Genomic DNA, 26,885 nt, shown 5'->3' with positions numbered 1-26,885 from the left:
AACCGGCGCTGGGATCGAACCCGGGTCCTCTGCACCGTGAGGCAGCAGTGCTAACCATTGTGCCACCCATCCTGTATTCCAATATTAAAGTAATTTGTGTGTTTCTTTTTAAAAGCAATGGTCCTGGTACAGAGCCTTGGCGAACACCCACTGTCTTATCGTCTGCTGGTATGGAAAACAACAAATTATCATGACTAACTTTTCTGCTCTTAAAGCCAATTTTTAAAATCAACTTTCCACATTGTTGTCCCCTTTTCTGGTAAAGCCGTTTGTCCAATACGTTAATCCCCTTGCTTTGGTCTCTCCACTAGTGGAAACATCTACTTTCTTTAAACTAAAATTAAAGAGATGGGATTTAGGGCAGACAGCAGCAGATATGGTTTTACAAAGTGGGTTGTGAGGCTGTTGAATTGGCCTGTTTCTGTGCTGCAATTTTTAAAGGGAGCGAACCTTGCCTTTTGCGAACTTGGAATGTCTCACAGGGGCTATACAGTCAGTACAATGAAGCACTTATGAAATGCAGCTGCTACAGTTTTTCTTGGAAACAGCATACTGCACTCGAGGATTTTAACTCTTGCCCCACCCCTCCAAGCTGGCAAGTACAGTGCTGAGGAGGAATGCTGCATTGTGAGGGGGGAATGCTGCATTGTGAGGGGGGAATGCTGCATTGTGAGGGGGGAATGCTGCATTGTGAGGGGGGAATGCTGCATTGTGAGGGGGGAATGCTGCATTGTGAGGGGGGAATGCTGCATTGTTAGATGTGCTTTCTTTCCAATGGGACTCCGTCTGGCTTTTCAGCTGAAAGTTAAGGATCAGAGCGCCAGTTGACATCACAGCAGGCAGGCTGGGAAGCTGGGAGGCTGGGAGGCAGGCTGGGACTTGTGGCAGGATTAAGCAGTCTACAAAAAAAAATAACATCTGCTTAGCACTCTATTTAAATGGGCACTGAGGAAACGGTTGGCGGAGTCTTTTGGAAAATAATTTTCACCAACCGGATCCAACAAAATTGATGATTGAAACTGGAGAGATGCCGCATAATAAAATCAGGTTGATTTCTCTGGCACAGCGTAATAATTCCATTCGTGCAAATCTTGTATTACAAATCCATCCCAGTCAGTTCGAACAAGGCAGTTTCCAACCGTGAGTGACAGCTGAATTACCTTCTCCACCTATCATTCTATCTGGTATCTGCCTGCAAGATACCTCACTGCCATGGATGGCACGGTGGCACAGCGGTTAGCACTGCTGCTTTAAAGTGTTAGGGACCTGGGTTCAATTCCGACCTTGGGTGACTGTGTGTGTGTGTGTGTGTGTGTGTGTGTGTGTGTGTGGAGCTTGCATGTCCTCCCCGTGTCTGGGTGGGTTTCCTCCGGGTGCTCCGGTTTCCTCCCACAGTCCAACGGTGCAGGTTAGGTGGATTGGCCACAGATGGACAGGTTAGGTGGGGTTACAGGGGTACGGCGGGGAAGTGGGCCTAGGCAGGGTGCTCTTTCAGAGGGTTGGTGCAGACTCGATGGGCCGAATGGCCTCCTCATGCACTGGAGGGATTCTATGATTGTTCTCTGGAAGGAAAAGAAAAGAGAGTCTTGCATTCCCAAAGCTCCTTTCACAACCTAAAGAGGTCCTAAAGCCCTTTGCACCCAATTCATTACTTTTAAAATGTTATCGCTGTCTTTGCAATCTGCACCTAAACAACTTCTCTAGGCCCAATCTACCTAACTTGTATTGTGGGAGAAAACCAGAGCTACCAGAGGAAACCCACACAGACACGGGAAGAATGCGCAAACTCCGCACAAGTCACCTGTGGTCGGAATCGAACCTGGGTCCCTCGCACTGAGGTAGCTGTGCTAGCCCCCCGTGCCACCTCTTGATTAATGACTGGATAATCATTTTTTCCAGTGTTGGTTGGAGGATAAATATTGCCTCTGTACACTGGGAGGAAACTCACCAGCTCTCATCTGAAACAGTACCTTTTGACATTTTACGTCCACTGCTCCGTAGACTGTCTCTCCAACAGTGCAGCGCACCCTCATCACTGCACTGGGAACAGCAGCCTAGATTATGTTCTGATCAAGATTTATTTCTTAACCAAACTATTGTGAGTGTGGAGCACCTCCAGCAGCGGAGACGGGAGGGACAAAATCGGCACCAATTACTTGGGTAGAAAGAGCAGTGAGGTCCCGCAGGCATATTTTAGTGGGTTCGGAAGGAGACTAGCCAGCAGGATCTCGAAGGTTTAATCCCTAGATCCCTCCCAGTGCCACGTGCTACTGAATATTGGAATAGGAGTATGGAGCTGATGAATGTATGACTGTGAAAATGGTGCAGGAACGGAGGGATTTAGGGTTCTGCGACATTGAAACTGGTTGTGGGGAAGATGGAACCTGGACGGGTTGCACCTTGTCGTGTGAGAGTGCCTTTAAGAAATGGGTGTTTATCAAATAGCTGTAGTGGCGTGCACCTTTAAGAAATGGGTGTTGGGGCAGCACGGTGGCGCAGTGGTTATCATTGCTGCTTCACGGCGCCAAGGTCCCAGGTTCGATTCCGGCTCTGGGTCACTGTCCGTGTGGAGTTTGCACATTCTCCCCGTGTTTGCATGGGTTTTGCCCCCACAACCTAAAGATGTGCAGGCTAGGTGGATTGGCCACGATAAATTGTCCCTTAATTGGAAAAAAAATAATTGGGTACTCTTTAAGAATTGGGTGGAGCTGGGCTTTCTGTCTGTTTTACTTTTGCTTTGACCTAGCAGCTACAGGGTGTGTTTAGTTTTGTTTTGCAGATTGGGAGCAAAACCAGGTGTAATTCTGATTTATTTCTGCATGAAAAGAATGTCTTCAGATCCCTTGCTAATTTAAAAGTGATAACTGCTCTCAGTAGAGAATTTAAACCTGATGTCTGTGTTGAAGAGGGTATTTGTCTTATTGGATTGGATTTGTTTATTATCACGCACCAAGGTACAGTGAAATGTATTTTTCTGCGAGCAGCTCAACAGATCATTAAGTACATGGGAAGAAAAGGGAATAAAAGAAAATACATAATAGGCAACACAAGGTATACAATGTAACTACATAGACACCAGCGTCGGATGAAGCAGACAGGATATACTGTTAATAAGGTCAGTCCATACTCTTATTTAGGAGTCTGGTAACAATGGGGAAGAAGCTGATTTTGAGTCTGTGCGTGTTCTCAGACTACTGTATCTCCTGCCCGATGGAAGAAGCTGAAGAGTGAGTAAGCTGGGTGGGAAGGGTCTTTGATTATGCTGCCGGCTTTCCCCAGGCAGCGGGAGGTGTAGATGGAGTCAATGGATGGGAGGCAGGTTTGTGTGATGGACTGGGCTGTGTTCACGACTCTCTGAAGTTTCTTGTAGTCCTGGGCCGAGCAGTTGCCATACCAGGCTGTGATGCAGCCCGATAGGATGCTCTCTATAGTGCATCTGTAAAAGTTGGTTAGGGTTAATGTGGACATGCTGGATTTCCTTAGTTTTCTGAGGAAGTATAGGCGCTGTTGTGCTTTCTTGGCGGTAACGTCGACGTGGGTGGACCAGGACAGATTTTTGGAGATGTGCACCCTGAGGAATTTGAAACTGCTAACCATCTCCACCTCGGCCCCATTGATGCTGACAGGGGTGTGTACAGTACTTTGCTTTCTGAAGATGTTGCAAGGAAAGATTAAGGGTTACTTATAGAGTACTGTATTCTTTGCGGGGAGTATTTGTGTTGATAGTTGCTAAGATGTTTACTGTGTGTTTATAAAAATGTTCACTGGATTCATAGAATAAACATTGTTTTAATTTATAAGTACTTTAGCTCTCTGCGCTACGCCTGTAGAGTGTTCCCCATAGCCAAAATCTATTCAAAGTTATGAGTCAGGTGAACTCCATGACACTTTGGGGTTCTCCAAACTCTGGCCCATGATAACCTAAACAGCCAGGACCGATGTTCTCGTGTGGCAAGTTTGCCAATGCCATTGAGGAGGGTTTAAACTAATTTGGCCTGGGGCTGGGAGCCAGGGATTAGTGAAGGGTGAAAAAGGTGTATAAAGAATTATGGGAGACAGAACCAGAGTAAGTTTGTGGAAGGAGTAACTCGCCGCCTGTCCCCCGCCCAGAAGGCACAAGTCAGGAGTGTGATGGGATATGCACAATGGCAGCTGTGTACCCGATACCAGGTGCAATGCAGCAAGACTCCTTTGACAGCGCCTTCCAAGTCGGACTGCAGCGGTTCAAGAAGGCAGCTCACTAGCACTTCTGAAGGTCACTTGGGGATGGGCAATAAATGCTGGCTGAGCCAGCGATGCCAGCGCCATTAATAAATAAACCAAAAGGTTGTTCAGCTGCAAGCTCAAATAGCCACGTGGGAAATTGTGTCGATAATGGGAGATCTGATTCAAATAGAGGGACTAGATATTGAATATTTCTGGATAAAGTGTCAGGAAAGATGGAGAAGAAAGTAGGAAGGGTGGCAGTATTACATAGAACATAGAACAGTACAGTACAGAACAGGCCCTTCGGCCCTCGATGTTGTGCCGAGCAATGATCACCCTACTCAAACCCACGTATCCACCCTATACCCATCCCCCCATCCCCCCCCCATTCCCATCCCGCTCCCCCCAATCCCCCCCCCCCCCCCTCCTCGCCATTCACCTGAGGAAGGAGCAGTGCTCCGAAAGCTCGTGTTTGAATCAAACCTGTTGGACTTTAACCTGGTGTTGTCAGACTTCTTACTGTGCTCACCCCAGTCCAACGCCGGCATCTCCACATCACATTTTTTCCAACAGGGTAACTTCCACACCCTCCAAAGCGCACAATGCCTTCCTTGGGATCTGTGCTGGCAGAGTAACGTTTGACTGCCCAGGTCCAGTACTGCAAACAGGATCTCTGGACTGAGGGATTTCTGCCTCTCTTCCCAAAGATCACTGATTTCCTTTCACTTGGAAAGATGGTTCTCTCTCTTTTATATGTAGCTACTGTTGTAACCCCACTTTAGCCAATGGATTTGGAAATCACTAATTGGTCAACAATGTTGGTTCAACCTAAGAGTGCAAATTGCCTTGAGTCTTAAGACAATGCCTTCTTTAAGCAGTGTTCCTTCTTTTAATGTCTTTACGTTTAATTTTTTTTCCCAATTAGGGGGCAGTTTAGCAAGGCCAATCCTTTCGGTTGTGGGGGTGAGTCCCACGCAGACACGGGGAGAATGTGCAAACTCCACACGGACAGTCACCCGGGACCGGGATGGAACCCGGGTCCTCAGTGCCGTGAGGCAGCAGTGCTAACCACTGCGCCACCATGCTACCACTATTTTTATGTCTTTACAAGCATCCTGTTCTTTAAGGTCAGAACATCAGCTGTGAAGATTGGTGTGTTCCTGATGGGGAGGATCCCAAGATGTTTCCCTTGACTGTGACAGGACTTTAATTGTTTCATAGAGATGTTCGTGGAAAATTACGGAAATATAAAATAATCTGACTTATTGTCTGTTGTTAATTGCTATCCTTCAATTACAGGTTAATTGGGGTACTTCCTGCCAACACGATGATCTGTTGGTAGTCAGGGAACCTATGTCAGGTTTGTTTCTGGGCAGCACGGTGGTGCAGTGGGTTAGCCCTGCTGTCTCATGGCGCCGAGGACCCAGGTTCGATCCCGGCTCTGGGTCACTGTCCGTGTGGAGTTTGCACATTCTCCCCGTGTCTGCGTGGGTTTCACCCCCACAACCCAAAGATGTGCAGGGCAAGTGGATTGGCCGCGCTAAATTGCCCCTTAATTGGAAAAAATGAATTGGGTACTCCTAAATTTATTTATTTTTAAAAAGAATAGGTTTGTTTCTGAGATACAATTGTTAGCAATATCAATGTGCTGCCTTTCCAGCCCAATGTTAGTATAACATAGTGAATTGACTAAATTGACGCTTCGCAGATTATATGATAATACGGTCAAGTCTGAGCAAGCACACTCAATTCTTCGAAGATCGAAGCCAGTTTACTTGACTCGGCACAGAATTCCGAGCCTGTGCCCTTGAACCCAGTTGAGTTTCTTTTCAACAGCAACCTCCAGGATCTCGAATTTCGGTGAGGGTAACATTGATGAAGATCAGGGGGAGACTGTAAGGTGTCTGTCTCATAGAACATAGAACATTACAGCGCAGTACGGGCCCTTCGGCCCTCGATGTTGCGCCGTTCTCGTTGGAGATTTTTGTTGTCTGGCACTTGTGTGGTGGGAATGTTACTTTGCCATTTATCAGCCCAACCCTGATGCTATTGGTTGCATTCTAAGATGACTATTAATGGGAAAGATTTTGGGGAGCAAAATTTGTAGGGAAGATCTAGGGGACTTGAATAATCCTGATATATGTGTACACTCGGGATAGTAACGGTGCAGGGAGAGGAAGAGTATCAGTATGTTGCTTATCCAGTGTGGAAGGAGATATTGTAGAATCGCCTTATTGAATACCGGACGCCACCACACGCCTTCTTGCCAACTCTGCCCCAACATCTTGATATATTCTGATGGCATTGCTATAGTCTTGGTGGTCCTTCGCTCACCTCTGAACCCGCTCCTCACCTCTGAACCCGCTCCTAACGCCCGAGGTGGCTCCCCGAATCTGGAATTCTACTTCAGCAATCTATGGGCACAGTTCAATTCAGGAGGGGCCCGAGAAGACATCTCCCCCACCAACCTTCTGAACATCTTTCATTTTTGGCATCCACAACGGTTCTCCAAATCGTCAACCTTGACCTTTACAGCCCTCCGCTGCTACGCCAGCACTGCCGTCTCTGCCTCCAAGGAGTCAGTCCGATCACTGTGGTCAGAAAGCGCCGCCTCAACCTTCTTTATCATAGCCCCAGGTATCTCAAACCGCTGGTCCATTTTGTCCATGGTCGCCCGAATTGGGGCCAAATCCCCCTTCATTCCCTTCCCCACATCCTCAGCGATCGCTGCTTCTTAAATTTGTCGGTCAGGAAATGAAGCAACTTTTCAGTCTCCGCTGAGGAGCCACAAACTCAGTGGAAGCCTCCGTCGCCGTCGTCTCCCACCTGCTGAGGATCTGGGAACCTTTGATCCATCGGCGCTCTCTTGTGCTTTGATCTATTTCTGTCAGAAATTACTCGTTTGAGAGGGCCTTATTTCATCAATTGACACAAACCTCCTCCACCAGATCGGCCATTAACTGCAGAAAGCAGGGCAGCACGATGGCGCAGTGGGTTAGCATTGCTGCCTCACGTCGCTGAGGTCCCAGGTTCGAATCCCGGCTCTGGGTCACTGTCCATGTGGAGTTTGCACATTCTCCCCGTGTCTGCGTGGGTTTCACCCCCACAACCCAAAGATGTGCAGGGTAGGTGGATTGGCCGCGCTAAATTGCCCCTTAATTGGAAAAAATGAATTGTGTGCTCTAAATTTTTTAAAAAAAACTGCAGAAAGGGTCGTAGCCAGGTGGGGGCTACCACGTGTGCGACTGCTCACCACATCGCCGCCACAGAAGCTCCTGAGCTCCCTAGTTGACAAAAGGGATCTAGAGTAAGATGAAGCAGAAAGAGGGACAAAATTGATAATATCAATGGGGACCAGGCTGAATGTAGAAAGCTTGAGAGAGAAAATGAGCAAGGAAATGAGAGACAAAAGAGAGTGTGAGAAGAGGCTGGCAACGAACACAAAAGGGAATCCAAACATTTTCACTAAACATATAAATGGAGCTGATTAGGGGCTAACAAGAGGAGGTAATAATGAAATGAGCAAAATACTGCACATGCTGGAATCGGGACCAAACATTGAATGCTGGCAAAACTCCACCAATCTGGCCGATCTTTAAGGGGAGAGAGAACGGAGGTAATGTTACTTGCATATGTCTTCAAAATGTAAATGTTGCCGCAGTCCCAGAGGACCACAGGCTGCTCTGCCGTTTTGAGAGGGAGCTGACTGGTGGTGGTTTAACTGGAGGGTCACCACATAGAACATAGAACGATACAGCGCAGTACAGGCCCTTCGGCCCTCAATGTTGCACCGACATGGAAAAAAAACTAAAGGCCATCTAACCTACACTATGCCCTTATCATCCATATGCTTATCCAATAAACTTTTAAATGCCCTCAATGTTGGCGAGTTCACTACTGTTGCAGGCAGGGCATTCCACGGCCTCACCACTCTTTGCGGAAAAAACCTACCTCTGACGTCTGTCCTATATCTATTACCCCTCAATTTAAGGCTATGTCCCCTCGTGCTAGCCACCCCCATCCGCGGGAGAAGGCTCTCGCTGTCCACCCTATCTAACCCTCTGATCATTTTGTATGCCTCTATTAGGTCACCTCTTAACCTTCTTCTCTCTAACGAAAACAACCTCAAGTCCATCAGCCTTTCCTCATAATATTTTCCCTCCATACCAGGCATCATCCTGGTAAATCTCCTCTGCACCCGTTCCAAAGCTTCCACGTCCTTCCTATAATGAGGCGACCAGAACTGTACGCAATACTCCAAATGCGGCCGTACTAGAGTTTTGTACAACTGCAACATGACCTCATGGCTCCGGAACTCAATCCCTCTACCAATAAAGGCCATCACACCATAGGCCTTCTTCACAACCCTATCAACCTGGGTGGCAACTTTCAGGGATCTATGTACATGGACACCGAGATCCCTCTGCTCATCCACACTACCAAGAATTTTACCATTAGCCAAATATTCCGCATTCCTGTTATTCTTTCCAAAGTGAATCACCTCACACTTCTCCACATTAAACTCCATTTGCCACCTCTCAGCCCAGCTCTGCAGCTTATCTATGTCCCTCTGTAACCTGCAACATCCTTCCGCACTGTCTACAACTCCACCAACTTTAGTGTCGTCTGCAAATTTACTTACCCATCCTTCTGCTCCCTCCTCTAGGTCATTTATAAAAATGACAAACAGCAACGGCCCCAGAACAGATCCTTGTGGTACGCCACTCGTAACTGAACTCCATTCTGAACATTTGCCATCAACCACCACTCTCTGTCTTCTTTCAACTAGCCAATTTCTGATCCACATCTCTAAATCACCCTCAATCCCCAGCCTCCCTATTTTCTGCAATAGCCGACCGTGGGGAACCTTATCAAACGCTTTACTGAAATCCATATACACCACATCAACTGCTTTACCCTCGTCCACCTGTTCAGTCACCTTCTCAAAGAACTCGATAAGGTTTGTGAGGCATGACCTACCCTTCACAAAACCATGCTGACTATCCCTAATCATATTATTCCTATCTAGATGATTATAAATCGTATCTTTTATAATCCTCTCCAAGACTTTACCCACCACAGATGTTAGGCTCACCGGCCTATAGTTACCGGGGTTATCTCTACTCCCCTTCTTGAACAAAGGGACCACATTTGCTATCCTCCAGTCCTCTGGCACTATTCCTGTAGCCAATGATGACCTAAAAATCAAAGCCAAAGGCTCAGCAATCTCTTCCCTGGCTTCCCAGAGAATCCTAGGATAAATCCCATCAGGCCCCGGGGACTTATCTATTTTCACCGTGTCCAGAATTGCCAACACTTCTTCCCTACTCACCTCAATGCCATCTATTCTAATAGCCTGGGTCTCAGCATTCTCCTCCACAATATTATCTTTTTCCTGAGTGAATACTGACAAAAAGTATTCATTTAGTATCTCGCTTATCTCCTCAGCCTCCACACACAACTTCCCACCACTGTCCTTGACTGGCCCTACTCTTACCCTAGTCATTCTTTTATTCCTGACATACCTATAGAAAGCTTTTGGGTTTTCCTTGATCCTACCTGCCAAAGACTTCTCATGCCCCCTCCTTGCTCGTCTTAGCTCTCTCTTTAGATCCTTCCTCGCTTCCCTGTAACTATCAAGCGCCCCAACTGAAACTTCACGCCTCATCTTCACATAGGCCTCCTTTTTCCTCTTAACAAGAGATTCCACTTCTTTGGTAAACCACGGTTCCCTCGCTCGACCCCTTCCTCCCTGCCTGACTGGTACGTACTTACCAAGAACACGCAATAGCTGTTCCTTGAACAAACTCCACATATCCAGTGTGCCCAACCCTTGCAGCCTACTTCACCAACCAACACATCCTAAGTCATGTCTAATGGCATCATAATTGCCCTTCCCCAGCTATAACTCTTGCCCTGCGGGGTATACTTATCCCTTTCCATCACTAATGTAAAGGTCACCGAATTGTGGTCACTGTCTCCAAAGTGTTCACTTACCTCCAGATCTAACACCTGGCCTGGTTCATTACCCAAAACCAAATCCAATGTGGCCTCGCCTCTTGTTGGCCTGTCAACATATTGTGTCAGAAAACCCTCCTGCACACATTGTACAAAGAACGACCTATCCAATATACTCGAACTATATCTTTTCCAGTCAATATTAGGAAAGTTAAAGTCTCCCATAACAACTACCCTGTTACTTTCGCTCTTTTCCAGAATCATCTTCGCCATCCTTTCCTCTACATCCCCAGAACTATTAGGTGGCCTATAGAAAACTCCCAGCAGGGTGACCTCTCCTTTCCTGTTTCTAACCTCAGCCCATACTACCTCGGAAGAAGAGTCCCCATCTTGCACCCTTTCTGCCACCGTAATACTGTCCTTGACTAGCAGCGCCACACCTCTTTTGCCCCCTTCTCTGGCTTTACTAAAGCACCTAAACCCCGGAACCTGCAACAACCATTCCTGTCCCTGCTCTATCCATGTCTCTGAAATGGCCACAACATCGAAGTCCCAGGTACCTACCCATGCTGCCAGTTCCCCTACCTTATTTCGTATACTCCTGGCATTGAAGTAGACACACTTCAAACCACCTACCTGAACACTGCCGCCCTCCTGCGAAGTCAAATCTGTGCTCCAGACCCCTCTACTCTCAATCTCTCGCACCCCAAAACTACAATCCAGGTTCCCATGCCCCTGCTGAATTAGTTTAAACCCCCCCAAAGAGTACTAACAAATCTCCCCCCCCCCAGGATATTGGAGCCCCTTAGGTTCAGATGTAGACCATCCTGTCTATAGAGGTCCCACCTTCCCCAGAAAGAGCCCCAGTTATCCAGAAATCTGAATCCCTCCCGCCTGCACCATCCCTGTAGCCACGTGTTTAATTGCTCTCTCTCCCTATTCCTCGTCTCACTATCACGTGGCACGGGCAACAACCCAGAGATAACAACTCTGTTTGTTCTCGCTCTGAGCTTCCATCCTAGCTCCCTAAAGGCCTGCCTGATATCCTTGTCCCCTTTCCTACCTATGTCGTTAGTGCCAATGTGGACTACGACTTGGGGCTGCTCCCCCTCCCCCTTAAGGACCCGAAAAACACGATCCGAGACATCACTTACCCTTGCACCTGGGAGGCAACATACCAAACGTGAGTCTCTCTCGCTCCCACAAAATCTCCTATCTGTGCCCCTGACTATTGAGTCCCCAATTACTAATGCTCTGCTCCTCTCCCCCCTTTCCTTCTGAGCAACATGGTCAGACTCGGTGCTAGAGTCCCGCACCCCATGGCTTACCCCTGGTAAGTCGTCCCCCCCACAAGTATCCAAAACGGTATACTTGTTACTCAGGGGAACGACCGCAGGGGGTCCCTGCACTGACTGCTTCTTCCCAGTCCCTCTTACAGTTACCCATCTATCTCCAGTCTTTGGTGTAACTACTTCCCTGAAGCTCCTATCTGTGACCACCTCTGCCTCCCGAATGATCCGAAGTTCATCCAACTCCAGCTCCAGTACCATAACTCGGTCTTGTAGGAGCTGGAGCTGGCTGCACTTCCTGCAGGTAAAATCAGCAGGGACACTAACGGCATCCCTCACCTCAAACATCCTGCAGGAGGAACATTGCACTACCTTCCCTGCCATCCCACTTAATTTCAACCAAGTTCTGGTAAACAAATATAAAACAAATAAAAAAATAATAATATAATATAGCACTTACCTGCTCACCCCAATGGGTCTTATTATTAGGTTAGAGGAGGAGGGCGGGTGGGAGACACTATATGTGTAGTGTCTCGGGTTTCCTCTCCACCAGAATTTATTGGCTAGGAGAAAATCCTTCCCAGAAGTCCGCGGGTCGTACTTCCGGTTCCCGCCTTATATTATCTTTGCTCCCACTGGCACCCCGCCGCTCTCAATGTGTCCCCTCCCGCTCTTTTCAATGTCCTGGCTGTCTCTCCTCTCGCGCTCTTTTCAATGTCCTGGCTGTCTCTCCTCTCGCGCTGTTTTCAATGTCCCGGCTGTCTCTCCTCTCGCGCTCTTTTCAATGTCCCGGCTGTCTCTCCTCTCGCGCTCTTTTCAATGTCCCGGCTGTCTCTCCTCTCGCGCTCTTTTCAATGTCCCGGCTGTCTCTCCTCTCGCGCTCTTTTCAATGTCCTGGCTGTCTCTCCTCTCGTGCTGTTTTCAATTCGGGTGAGAGGCAAGGTGTAGAAGGCCACATCTTATAGAACATAGAACAACACAGCACAGCACATGCCCTTCAGCCCACGATGTTGTGCCGACCATTTATCCTAATCGAAGATCAACCTAACCTACACCCCTTCAATTTACTGCTGTCCATGTGCCTGTCTAAGAGTCGCTTAAATATCTCTAATGACTCTGACTCCACCACCTCTGCTGGCAGTGCATTCCACACACCCACCACTCTCTGTGTAAAGAACCGACCTCTGACATCTCCCCTATACCTTCCTCCAATCACCTTAAAATTATGTCCCCTCGTGACAGCCATTTCCACCCTGGGGAAAAGTCTCTGGCTATCCACTCTATCCATGCTTCTCATCACCTTGTACACCTCTATCAAGTCACCTATCTGCCTTCTTCGCTCCAGTGAGAAAAGCCCCAGCTCCCTCCCCTCGACCTTTCTTCACAAGACATGCCCTCCAGTCCAGGTAGCATCCTGGTAAATCTCCTCTGTACCCTCTCCAAAGCATCCACATCCTTCCTATAATGAGGCGACCAGAACTGGACACAATATTCCAAGTGTGGTCTAACTAGAGTTTTATAAAGCTGCAGCAAAACCTCGCGGCTCTTAAACTCAATCCACTGTTAATGAAAACCAACACGCCATACGCTTTCTTAACAACCCTATCAACCTGGGTGGCAACTTTGAGGAATCTATGTACTTGGACCCCAAGTTCCCTCTGTTCCTCCACACTTCCAAGAATCCTGCCTGTAACCCTGTATTCAGCATTCAAATTTGCCCTTCCAAAATGAATCACTTCACATTTATCTAGGTTGAACTCCATCTGCCACTTCTCAGCCCAGCTCTGCATCCTGTCAATGTCCTGTTGTAACCTGCAACAACCCTCAACACTATCTACAACTCCCCCAACCTTTGTCATCAGCAAAATTACTAACCTACCCTTCCACTTCCTCATCCAAGTCATTTATAAAAACCACAAAGAGCAGAGGTCCCAGAACAGATTCTTGCGGGACACCACTGGTCACCGACCTCCAGGCGGAATACTTTCCATCAACTACCACTCGCTGTCTTCTTTCGGCCAGCCAATTCTGTATCCAGACAGCCAAATTTCCCTGTATCCCATGCCCCCTAACTTTCTGAATGAGCCTACCATGGGGAACCTTATCAAATGCTTTACTGAAATCCATATACACCACATCCACTGCCCGACCTTCATCAATGTGCCTTGTCACATCCTCAAATAATTCAATGAGGCTTGTGAGGCATGACCTGCCCCTCACAAAACCATGCTGACTATCTTAATCAAACTATGTTTTTCTAAATAATCATGAATCCTATCTCTCAGAATCCTTTCCAATATTTTGCTCACCACAGACATCAGACTGATGGGTCTGTAATTCCCAGGGATTTCCCTATTCCCTTTCTTGAACAGGGGAACAACATTCGCCTCCCTCCAATCATCCGGTACTACTCCAGTGGAGAGTGAGGACGCAAAGATCATCGCCAACTGCGCAGCAATCTCCTCCCTCGCTTCCCGTAGTGACCTTGGGTATATCCCGTCTGGCCCAGGGGACTTATCTAGCCTGATGCTTTTCAAAATTTCCAGCACATCCTCCTTCTTAATATCAACCAGTTCGAGTCTATTACCCTGGTTCACACTGTTCTCATGAGGAACTACGTTCCTCTCTTTGGTGAATACTGAAGCAAAGTATTCATTTGGAGCCTCCCCCATCTCTTCAGAATCTAGGTACAAGTTCCCTCCACTATCCCTGATCTCTCACTCTGATCATCCTCTTATTCGGGGGCTGGTTTCGCACACTGGGCTAAATAGCGGGCTTGTAATGCAGAACAAGGCAGCAGCACGGGTTCAATTCCCGTACCGGCCTCCCCGAACAGGCGCCGGAATGGGGCGACTAGGGGCTTTTCACAGTAACTTCATTGAAGCCTACTTGTGACAATAAGTGATTATATATTATATTATATATAATAATTCTCATAAGTGTAGAACGCCTTGGGGTTTTCCCTAATCCTTCCCGCCAGGCCTTCATGAATAACCTCGGCCGGTATGGGAATTGAACCCAATCTGCTGGCCTCGCTCTGCATCAGGAACCAGCCAATTGAGCTAACTGATTCCCCCGACTTTTTTTTGTTGAAAATATTTTTAATCAAATTTTAACCTTTTTTAAATTTGCAACACAGCAAAATAAAACAACAAAAAACTCCAAACTCTTCCCCCCCCCCCAAGCAGCTGACTGTAACCCGTTCTTTATAGTGTGATATAAACGGGTCGGGTACGTTTTGGCGCCGCCCTTTTGGCACCGATCATTTGACACCGCCATTTAGCGCTAAATAGATTTGGCGCTCATTATTTTGGCGCCCAGCTGTTTTGGCGCCTTTGTTGTGTATTGAATATATTGCCAGGAATGTAATGATAGGATAATAATAATAGATAAAAACATGACATTTATTTCTAACACCAAATATTCAGTAAAATGAGTATAAAAGTTTAATGCAGTTCATAGTTGTGGGCCAAACCACGTAAATATTCAAGTGGATCCCGTGAATCAAACTGTTGTGCGATGTTTAAGATACGCTCATCGGCCTTAATGTATTTCAGAAGTTTTTGATTTGGAGCATTCCCGGCAATCAACTGCTCGTAGTAAGCATCACGCCCTTTTTGAATTTTCCTTATACCATCGATGAACTTCCATATAACGGGATGGTTCATTCCTAATTCTGCATATATTTTTCTGTGTGCTGCTTCAGCAGGATTGTTTGTTCGGTCCTCACCAGCTACTGTTCGCCTGTACTGATTCCACATTTCTGTAGGAAAAAGTGGCATTGCTTCGTCTCATTGTCCTCCCAACGTAATTATCTTCGAGCCAATTCAGCAATGGTTGAAGTTCATCAGGTAAGTCCTCCGATAAAGCATCGATGTGGACATCCATGTGGGACTCGGGTACAAAACATAATGCTGCGATCATTTTCGCTTTTAAGGCAAAGTCAGGATCATTATTGTACAAATGCTGGAGCCCAAGGTGTTTGAAATGCTTCTGTATATTAGGGCTAAGTGGAAGAAGCAGCTCCACTTCTGGAAAACATTCTTTCATTGTAGAAAAGGCAGCGTGTTCATAGCCTCTGAGTTTGGAAGTGATGCTTGTGCAGCTTGAGAACTATTTTCAAGACATCTGTTTATAATTGTTGACGGCACTCCAAGAGTTTCTTCAGCTTTACGCTTCAAACTTGTTTTGATGGTAGCAACTTCCACACCCACTGCTGAAGCACCATGAGAATGTCTGTTCACTTCCTTCACTATTTCATTGTTTTTAATGTGAATGCGACCTTTACACTCGTTTTTTAATTCGCATCTCCAAAACATTAACAATGGGTCGCTTTTGCTACATTTATCAAACGCGTATAAATATCCATCGTGTGTTAAGTTTGGTTTGTCACTCTTGCTTAGAATTTTTTCAGCCATTTCTGGTATGGGGTCTAAGAGAAATTAAAAGCAAAACTGTATTTCTAGCTTTCAGATGTGAAAAGAGAAGAGGCTTATGTAGCACCAAGGCTGTAGATTGTTATCATTAATTGCTGAAGTAGTCTGAATTGGCGCCAAAACAGATGAGCGCCAAAAGGTCGGCGCCAAATTCCCGATATAAACACACCCCATCTCTTGTGGAACCTCATAATGAACTTGACCTGGGGCAGCATGTGGCGCAGTGGTTAGCATTGCTGCCTACGGTGATGAGGTCCCAGGTTCGAATCCCAGCCCTGGGTCACTGCCCGTGTGGAGTTTGCACATTCTCCCCGTGTCTGCGTGGGTTTCACCCCCACAACCCAAAGATGTGCTGGGTAGGTGGATTGGCCACGCTAAATTGCCCCTTAATTGGAAAAAAAAATAATTTGATATTCTAACTTGACAAAAAGAAATGAACTTGACCTTCACCAAATACGGGAACGCTATCAAATCGCCGACTCATACTGAGGCACAGGACAGAGAAGCTGATCTCCATCCCAACAGGACCCGCCTGCCAGCAGTCAGCGAGGCGAGGGACAGTCTGCCCCTGCTCCCGCCTGCAGCTCCAGCAAATCCAACGCCCCGAATATGGCCCCAATGGGGACTGTGCTCCATATACACATGCAGGATCAGCAACATGGTGCTGAAAAACAATGTCTCTAATATCTCCAGTTTCCAGAACATATGTACGTGATTGATTGGACCCTTCCTACACCATCCACCAATGTTCTCCACCCGCTAAAGTAACTTCATATGCGCTGTGTGCACTATCTTTAACTGTATCAACCCAAGACTCGCCCACAAGGTTGAGGCATTCACCCTCCCAAATACCTCACACCATAACCCCAGCTCTTCCTCCTAGATGGCCGTAACCCCCTCCAATGATGCCCTATCCTCTTCCAAAGTCCTCGTAGATCGCTGAGATGACCCCAAGCCCCATCACCGAAAACACCCTCCTCAACTACGAGGAGGAAAGTGCCAGGTTCAAATACCGCTATTGCAGGATGCCGAAATTTGAATTCAATAAAAATCTGGAATGAAAAGTCTGGCAGTCGCTGCTGCTCCCTCTGGGTCCGCAATGGAAATGATGTATTTGATTAAATTCGCTAATTAAAGGGTAAACGGCCCAACACACTCGGGTAACTATGGCTGAGGCCGAATCCTGTGAGATGGGTGGTGTGTTATGGACTGTGATTGGAGAGGGCCCAATCGATTCTTGCCTCACTTCTGCACAGCTAAGTGTCAACCTCGCCCATCAAATTGTCCAATTAATTACCTTTGATACTGTTATTCCCATCATTAAAAGACACTCTGGGTAGCATGTGGCGTAGTGGTTAGCACTGGGACTGCGGTGTTGAGGACCCCGTTTTGAACCCCTCTGGGTCACTGTCCGTGTGGAGTTCCCACATTCTCCCCGTGTTTGCGTGGGTTTCACCCCCACAACCCAAAGATGTGCAGGGTAGGTGGATTGGCCAGGCTAAATTGCCCCTTAACTGGAAAAACAAATAATTGGGTACTCTAAATTTCAAAAAAAATAAAAAGACTAATCGGGCATCTTCAGTAAACACAGAAAAAAACAATTGATTTATCATAAAACCATTTTTTTTTTTTCAAAACCAGTTATAAAATTGGTAAAGATACAAATGGTAGTTTAAAAGTGTAGCAATTTTCCCCTTTTCTACATGACAGAAATTCAAACCGTCATGCCCATGCACGCAAACACAAAACAGGACTAAACAAACACAGTCCCCCTGCACAGGCTAGAGTATGCAAATGTTTCTTTTAAAAGGATAAACGTGGTGGGGTTTGTGCCTTGGGGAGGGGGGGAGGGGAGGAGAGGGGGGGGGGGGGGGGGGTGGATTGTTGGTTATATTATTTTCTTTTATTGAAATTTGATGTTTAAAATTGTTAAACTTATAAATGCCTCAATAAAATATTTTCTTTAAAAAAGGATAAAACTCAAGGATGCTGTTGATCTGACAAAATTCCAGTCTCTCAAGATTTGGGAGTTCTTGCAGGTGGTGCAAATTGTCCTTGGGGATCTTACTTATCTCAACTTTACAGGTCTTAGAAAGAAGAGTTATTCCGTTTGTGATGAGAGTTTAGTTCCCTCTCGGCCGCATGTAACACAAAGGTGGAGCAGAGAGGCAGAAAGTGAGCATTACCTTCTTGCAGCCTGCTTCCGAGATATCCACCCCCTCTCTCTACAGAGAGTCTTTAAATAATCAAATGTTCAGAGAATACTTCTCTCAAGCCAGATGTTTGTAACTAATCAGCGCCTGGCAACAGCAGTTCTTCTTGACATTGATATGCAAAGTATCTCTTCCCTCACCCAAGTGTCCCTCAGGGGGCGCTATTCTGTTGGGCTTTGGTCTTTTGAAGATGGCTCAGGCGAGAGAATGTCCAAAATTCAGTGTCCCTCAATTATTTTCAAAAATGGGTTCCTCTTAGAGTGTGGAAAGCCAGAGGCTATTGGGAAGTGTTCCTGCTCCGAATTGCAATTCCCTTAACTCCTCGTAGTTCATGGAGGAGGTGGTGACATACTGGTATTGGCACTAGATTGTAATTCTCTGCCCAGGGGCATGCCCTGGGGTCACCCAGAATCTTTATAAAAATAAATTTAGAGTACCCAATTCTCTTATTTCAATTAAGGGTCAATTTAGCGTGGCCAATCCACTCACCCTGCACATCGTTTTGGGTTGTGGGGGTGAGACCCATGCAGGCACGGGGAGAATGCAAACTCCACACGGACAGTGACCCGGGGCTGGGATCGAACCGGGTCCTCGGCGCTGTGCGGCAGCAGTGCTAAAGACTATTCCACCGTTTCGTCCTTGGGGACCCAAAATCTAAAGGTGGCCAGTGTCGATTGTTGTTTAAAAATAAACACCCAGTTCACTGTGGGCAGGTCAAAGGCTAGGAATCCTGCGATGCGTTAACCCACCTTCTGACACTCCAGAACCTTTCCACCATCTAAAAGGCATAAGTTAGGCGTTTGATGGAATACTGTCCCTTTGCCAGGATGAGTGGAGCTCCAACAATGCTGAAGCAGCTCCGGAGCACCCGGAGGAAACCCACACAAACTTCAGAGTTTCCACCCACAAAAGCCTCTGAAAGAGCCATTGTCCACAACACACACCCTACTTTAACTAAAATACCACACCTGAAAAGCAGCCACAATATGCTCACCCCTCACTGTCTTTAAGTTCACTTAGCCAATCCAATAGATAGACTTTTATCCCCATTGAACCCCCAATTTGTTATGGGCCAGGGTTTTGAGAACCCCAAAGTGTAACATGGAGTTCACCTGACCCACAACTTTTACTAGATAGTGGTATGGGGAGCACACGGCCCACTCTACAGGTGTGGTACAGCAGAAATGGAAAAGTATTTTTTAAAGCAAAACAATGTTTATTCTATGAACCTTTTCTCATTAGAACGGAGAAGGATGAGGGGCGACTTGATAGAGATTTATAAGATGATCAGGGGAAGAGATAGAGTAGACAGTCAGAGACTTTTTCCCCGGGTGGAACACACCATTACAAGGGGACATAAATTTAAGATAAATGGTGGAAGATATAGAGTGGATGTCAGAGGTAGGTTCTTTACCCAGAGAGTAGTGGGGGCATGGAATGCACTGCCTGTGGAAGTAGTTGAGTCGGAAAAGTTAGGGACCTTCAAGCGGCTATTGGATAGGTACTTGGATTAGGGTAGAATAATGGAGTGTAGGTTAACTTCTTAAGGGCAGCACGGTAGCATTGTGGATAGCACAATTGCTTCACAGCTCCAGGGTCCCAAGTTCGATTTCGACTTGGGTCGCTGTCTGTGTGGAGTCTGCACATCCTCCCCGTGACTGCGTGGGTTTCCTCCGGGTACTCCGGTTTCCTCCCACAGTCCAAAGATGTGCAGGTTGGGTGGATTGGCCATGAAAAACTGTCCAAAATTCTATGATTAACCTAGGACAAAAGTTCGGCGCAACATCGTGGGCCGACGGGCCTGTTCTGTGCTGTATTTCTCTATATCTATATCTAACCCAAGTTAACTTTTTTTTAAACATACAGTGAACATCTTAGCAACCATTAATTCAAATACAACCCCCAAGAATACAACACTAAGTAATCCTTAATAACTTCCCAAACAACACCCAGAAGACAAAAGAAACACCTTTTAACAGAAGCACATCAGGTTTACATTCACTACTGAAAACATTTATAATTCTGAATTCACCAAATGATCAAGAGATAGTCTTTTCATGGCAGAGAGAACAGCAGCACACCTGCTCTGTCTGGCTTCAGCTCCAACACTGAAAACGAAACTAAAACACACCCTGCAGCAAACAGCCTAAAACGAAAGTAAAAAAGCTGACAGACAGCCCAGCTCCACCCACACTCTGACATCACTGATAAGCACCCATTTCTTGAAAGGTACATTTCTTAACATCCATGTCTTAAAGGTACTCTCACATGACAAGGCCAAATTCAGAATTTGAGCACATAATCTGTGCTGATGGTTCACTGCAGTCCTGATGTGGTGGGGCACTTTGGATGTGACATTAAACCAAGATCCTGTCAACTTGTCCAAGTTACATGACTCAAGGGAGAGGGGTAATCCCCTGTCCTGGACTCGCGTCACTTTTTCAACCACCACCACCAAAAATTGTTTTGCTGACATTTGATCTTATTGCTATTTGTCAGATCTCTTCATGTGAAAATTAGGAATGTAAGCAGTAGGAGCAATAGCTGTGAAAACCTCCGGACAGCCCAAGGGGGCCAAAAGGCAGTGCATAAAATGAAAAGTCCTTTCTTTCTGTCACAGCCTCCAGTGTAGTTGAACGAGGATGGAGAGAACCTTCAGTGTGATTTGGGCACGTTGAGTCAGTGGGCCAGTGAATGGCAGATACAGTATAATTTGGATAAATGCGAGGTTGTCCAATTTAGTAGCAAAGATGGGACGGTAGATTATTATCTGAATGGCCATAAATTAGGAGAGGGGACTGTGCACCAAGACCTGGGAGTCCTCGTGCAGCAATCACTGAAGGGAGCACGCAGGTACAGCAGGCAGTAAAGAAGGCAAATGGTGTGTTGGCCTTTATAGCGAGAGGATTCGGGTACAGGAGCAGGGATGTGTTGCTGCAATTGTACAGGGCCTTGGTGAGGCCACACCTGGAATATTGTGGGCAGTTTTGATCTGCTTATCTGAGGAAGGATGTTCCTTCTATAGAGGACTAGACCGGGTAAGATTCAGGAAGGATGTTCCCGATGGTGGGTGTGTCCAGCACCAGGGGGCGCAGTCTGAGGATACGGGGTGGACCGTTCAGGGCAGAGATTTCTTCACCCAGAGAGTGGTCGGCCTGTGGAATCTGTTATCACACAAAACAGTTGAGGCCAAAACATCATATTTTCAAGAACAGTTAGATACAGCACTTAGGGGGCGGCACGTTGGTGCAGCGGTTAGCACTGCTGCTTCACAGCGCTGGGACCCGGATTCGATCCCGGCCCCGGGTCACTGTCCGTCTGGAGTTTGCACATTCACAGTGCAGAAGGAGGCCATTCGGCCCATCGAGTCTGCACCGGCCCTTGGAAAGAGCACCCTATCCAAGCACACACCTCCCCACCCTTTCCCCGTAACCCCCACCTAACTATTTTTGGACACACAGAGTAATTTAGCATGGCCAATCCACCTTCTCCCCGTCTTTGTGTGGGTCTCACCCCCAGAAATGTAGGATTGGCCACGCTAAATTGCCCTTTAACTTGGGGGAAAAAAAGAATTGGGACTCTAAATTTAAAAAAAAGATATAGCACTTGGGGAGACGGGGTTCAAAAGATATAGAATCATAGAAAGTACAGTGCAGAAGGAGGCCATTCGGCCCATCGAGTCAGCACTGACCCTTGGAAACAGCATCCCACTTAAGCCCACGCCTCCCCCCTCAGGGGCTGGTTTAGCTCACAAGGCTAAATCGCTGGCTTTTAAAGCAGACCATGGCAGGCCAGCAGCATGGTTCGATTCCCATACCAGCCTCCCCGGACAGGCGCCGGAATGTGGCGACTAGGGGCTTTTCACAGAAACTTCATTGAAGCCTACTCGTGACAATAAGCGATTTTCATTTCATTTCATAACCCAGTAACCCTGTGGGGTGGGGGAGGGAGGCGGGATCAGGCTGTTCAGTTGGATGATCAGCCAACTCGACAAGGGGGGGGGGGGGGGGAGGAGGCCAGAGAGATGTAAGTCGGTGAACAGGACTTGGTGAGAGTTAGGATTCAGGCAGCTGGTTTGGACGAAGTTTAGTTTCCAGAGGGCAGAGGTTAGGAGACCAGCCATGTCTGACCCCCAGATATCACATTTGATGATGTGCGTTTTGCTATGCGGCTGTTCTAACCGGTTGTTTCTCACCAGCCCGTGCGGTCCATCGCCTGTTGGAGTATCGGAACCATGGCGTTTCCTGGCCAGCCACCATCCTGCCCATCACCCATTTGACCAACATGATAATAAAGCGCGTCAATGAGGCTTCTGGTTTTTATCAGATGTTCAGTGTCCTGACTGACATTGTACTACTTCGGAAGTGAGTCAACCTCCACTTTAACAAGTTCTCCCCTCCTCCCTCCCCCCTCCTCCTCCTCCCTCCCCCTCCCCTCCCTCCCTCCCCCTCCCCTCTCCACCCCTCCCTCCTCCCCCCCTCCTCCCTCCCTCCCCCCCTCCCCTCCCTCCCCCCTCCCCTTCCTCCCCCCTCCCCTTCCTCCCCCCTCCCCCTCCCTCTCCCTCCTCCCTCTCCCTTCCTCCCTCCCCTTCCTCCCTCCCCCTTCCTCCCTCCTCTTCCTCCCTCCCTCTTCCCTCCCTCCCCTCCTCCTCCCTCCCCTCCTCCCCCCCTCTTCCTCCCTCCCCCCTTCCTCCTCCCTCCCTCCCTCCCTCCCTCCCTCCCTCCCTCCCTCCCCCCCTCCCCTCCTCCTCCCTTCCTCCCTCCCCTCCTCCCTTCCTCCCTCCCTCCCCTTCCGCCCTCCCCCCTTCCTCCCCCCTCCCTTCCTCCCTCCCTCCCCTCCTCCCTCCCTCCCCTCCCTCCCTCCCTCCCTCCCTCCCCTCCCTCCCTCCCTCCCTCCCTCCCCTCCCTCCTCCCCTTCCTCCCTCCCTCCCTCCCTCCCTCCCCCTTCCTCTCCCCCTTCCTCCCTCCCTCCCCCTTCCCCCCCTCCCTCCCCTCCCTCCTCCCTCCCTCCCCTCCCTCCCTCCCTCCCTCCCCTCCCTCCCTACTCCCTCCCTCCCCTCTCCCTCCCTCTCCCTCCCTCTCCTCCCCCCTCCCCTCTCCTCCCTCCCTACTCCCTCCCTACTCCCTCCCTCCCGAATGGGGAAACGTTTCCTGTTTCCTGTGGCTGCTAACGTTAATTCCTGATGTCTGTCTGCAGAGATGCCAACGAGTTTGAATACTTGGAGGAGTATCCCATCGGAGCACTTGCTCAGCTTCAGGAAAACACCGGGAGAAATGTGACCGATGGGCTATTTGTTATCAACCTGGAATATGGGTGCAACTTTTCCAGCCCGGAATCTGATGTTTTCCACCTGGGCCGTTCTGTGGGAGAGCCCAAGCACGCGTGGCTTTCCAACTTCCTCCACCCCGTCATCTACTACTACAAACATCTCCCAACAGGTCGGTGTCTTTGCCCTATCTGCCGTTCACCCTCCCGTTCTCTCGCTGCCTTCAGCCAGGGATCAGATTGCTGACCCAATTCGCACATCGCAGAATTGTTACAGTGCAGAAGGAGACCATTCGGCCCATCGTGTCTTTCCGCCTCTCAGACGAGCAATAGCACTTAGTGCTGTTCTCCTGTCCCCCTGCCCTTGCATATTATTCATATTCAATTCATTATCCAATGCCCTCTAGAATGCCTCAATTGAACCTGCCAACAATACACTTCCAGTGTATCGAACCACTGCTGTGAATTTGTTTTCTCTCACGTCGCATTTGCTTCTTTTGCAAATCGCTTTAAATCTGTGCCTAGGGTGGCACGGTGGCGCAGCGGTTAGCACTGCTATCTAGGAGGGCAGCACGGTGGCGCAGTGGGTTAGCCCTGTTGCCTCACGGCGCCGAGGTCCCAGGTTCGATCCCGGCTCAGGGTCACTGTCCGTGTGGAGTTTGCACATTCTCCCCGTGTCTGCGTGGGTTTCGCCTCCACAACCCAAAGATGTGCAGGGTAGGTGGATTGGCCACGCAAAATTGCCCCTTAATTGGAAAAAAGGAATGGGTACTCTAAATTTAAAATAAATATGTGCCCTCTCGTTATTGATCCATTTGCGGACAAGAACCCCCTCTTCCCCCCCCCCCCCCCCCCCCCCCCCCCCCCCCACTCTGCTCTGTACAGCCCCCTTAGGATTTTGCACATCTCTTTCAAATCTCCGCTTAGCCTTCTCCTCTCCACGGAAAACAGTCTCCAATCTATCCTCATAACTGAAGTTTCTCTTCCCTCGAACCGTTCGTGTAAACCTCTTCTGCACTCTCTCTACCTTCCAATGTATTCACATCCGTCCTATTGTGTGGCACGCAGAACTGTGCACAATATTCCGGCTGAGCTCCGACTAGTGTCTTGTATACGTTCAGCACAACCTTCTTGTTTTTGTACTCTAAGCCCCGATTAATAAAACTTTATTCACTACTCTCTCACCGGTCCTGCCACCTTCAGTGACCTGTGCACATATCCACCCAGGTTCCACTGCTCCTCCAGCTCCTTCACATTTTACCCCTTATTGTCTCCCCATGTCTCTCTCTCCACTTTTTATTGAAGTCTTGCCTCCCTCTCCGCGCTCTTTATTGAAGTCTCTTCTGTCTCTCTCTCTCTCTCCGCGCTCTTTATTAAAGTCTCCCCTCTCTCTCCGCTCTTTGTTGAAATCTGGCCTCGCTCTCTGCTCTTTATTAAATTCTGGCCTCTGTTCACACTCTTTGTTGAAGTCTCGCCTCTCTCTCTCGCTCCGCTATTTATTGATGTCTCGCCTACTCTCTCCTTGCTCTTTATTGAAGTCTCGCTTCCCTCTCTCTGCACTCTATTGAAGTCTCGACTCTCGCCACGCTCTTTATTGAAGTCTCTTCTCTCTCTCTCTCCGTGCTCTTTATTGAAGTCTCTTCTCTCTCTCTCCGTGCTCTTTATTGAAGTCTCACTTCTCTCTCTCCGTGCTCTTTATTGAAGTCTCCCCTCTCTCTCCGCTCTTTGTTGAAATCTGGCCTCGCTCTCTGCTCTTTATTAAATTCTGGCCTCTCTCTCTGCTCTTTATTGAAGTCTCACTTCTCTCTCTCCGTGCTCTTTATTGAAGTCTCGTCTTTCTCTCTCTCTCCGCTATTTATTGATGTCTCGCCTACTCTGTCCGTGCTCTTTATTGAAGTCTCGCCTCTCTCTCTCCGCTATTTATTGATGTCTCGCCTACTCTGTCCATGCTCTTTATTGAAGTCTCACCTCTCTCTCTCTCTCTCTCTCTCGCTATTTATTGATGTCTCGCCTACTCTGTCTCTGCTCTTTATTGAAGTCTCGCCTCTTTCTCTCTCTCCGTGCTCTTTATTGAAGTCTCGCCTCTCTCTCTCTCTCCGCTATTTATTGATGTCTCGCCTACTCTGTCCGTGCTCTTTATTGAAGTCTCGCTTCCCTCTCTTTGCGCTCTATTGAAGTCTCGCATCTCTCCACGCTCTTTATTAAAGTCTCGCCCCTCTCTCTCTCTCTCTCTCCGTGCTCTTTATTGAAGTCTCGCCCCTCTCTCTCTCTCTCTCCGTGCTCTTTATTGAAGTCTCACCTCTCCGTGTTCTTTATTGAAGTCTCACCTCTCTCTCTGTGCTCTTTATTGAAGTCTCGCCTCTCCTCTCTGTGCTCTTTCTCTCCCTCCCTGTGCTCTCTCTCTCTCTCTCTCTCTCGCTCCCTGTGCTCTTTATTGACGTCCCGCCTCGCTCACTCTTTCTCTCCGCTCTTTATTGAAGTCTCTTCTCTCTTACTCACTCCGTGCTCTTTAATGAAGTCTCGCCTCTCTCCACTTTTTATTCAGCCACATCAGCTATAGGATGGGGGTGCTAATTCAGGACAGTTTTTAAAGGCTGATGAACCAATTATTGTGGGATCCCAGAGAAATCCCAATGAGCTGAGCACAAAATTGTCGCCATTTCACGGTGACACATACATACACACACACACATATACAGGAGCTGTTTGCGGTGTGTCCACTGTACAGTATCTCACACACTTTAGCTGACACAGTAGCTGGTTGGGTAGATCATGCCCCTGATGTTCATGATCATGAGTTGAGCAACAGTGAAGGAAGGAGCTGGTTGAGCAGGTCTTGAGAGTGGAGAGTGATGTAAACCTACCATGCCATGCAGTGTGTAGAGTGTGGCAATGCAAGGAGAACAACGTAGGTCAATGCAGAGGGAGCAGAGCGGGGAATAGTGTGGGGAGCAGTCTATTCACGGGGAGCAGGGACGCTGTGTCGGAGGGAATCGCGCTGGGAGCTGAGCATGCCAGGGTGTAAATTTTCTGCTTCTTTTCAGAGACTGAGATGATGTACAGACCAAAGTTCTGGACGCTCCCCCGACCGCACAAAATCCATCACGTTGTGGAAGATTTCCTGACTAACTGGACAGCTGCCAAAGCTCACATCCTGCCACTGCGTCGCTTCCTGGAAAACTGTCTGGGCACGGACCTCCGCAGCTTCTTTGCAGGTGTGACTTTCCCCACGTAACAAAATCCTGCTCAACTGCCACTTCCTCATTTAGTGGTGCCTTTATTGCGAGCGGTTGGGTTGGAGACAGTTCCTTTCCCTCTGATTGTTTGCTTCTCTGCACCCACAGAGTAGTGTAACAGAGCCCCACGAGTGCTGAGGATGAGATTGTGCCCCTCCACACCCTGGCTTCCAAACTCTCATTACTCCAGTCATTACTCCAGCCCCATTCCGACTATCCAGCAGCACAGAATCCCGGTCCACAAGCTATGCCACATTCTGGGCCTTTACACCGCAGACCTTG

General features: G+C 48.1%; 1 protein-coding gene across 1 annotated transcript in view; it reads left to right on the top strand.

The window, feature by feature from the left end:
• foxred2 (FAD-dependent oxidoreductase domain containing 2) overlaps nt 1-26,885 on the top strand; it is a 60,082-nt gene that overhangs the window by 31,127 nt on the left and 2,070 nt on the right. Inside the window, exons 5-7 of the mRNA XM_038783732.1 lie at nt 22,301-22,466; nt 23,299-23,540; nt 26,412-26,582. Of these exons, the coding sequence (XP_038639660.1) occupies nt 22,301-22,466; nt 23,299-23,540; nt 26,412-26,582 (579 nt within the window). The remainder of the gene's footprint in view (nt 1-22,300; nt 22,467-23,298; nt 23,541-26,411; nt 26,583-26,885) is intronic.

This window comes from Scyliorhinus canicula, chromosome 23 (genome assembly GCF_902713615.1).
Source record: "Scyliorhinus canicula chromosome 23, sScyCan1.1, whole genome shotgun sequence".
Classification (NCBI taxonomy): Eukaryota; Metazoa; Chordata; class Chondrichthyes; order Carcharhiniformes; family Scyliorhinidae; genus Scyliorhinus; species Scyliorhinus canicula.
The sequence above is the reverse complement of the archived record's forward strand: the minus strand, read 5'-3'. Positions and strand labels throughout refer to the sequence as shown.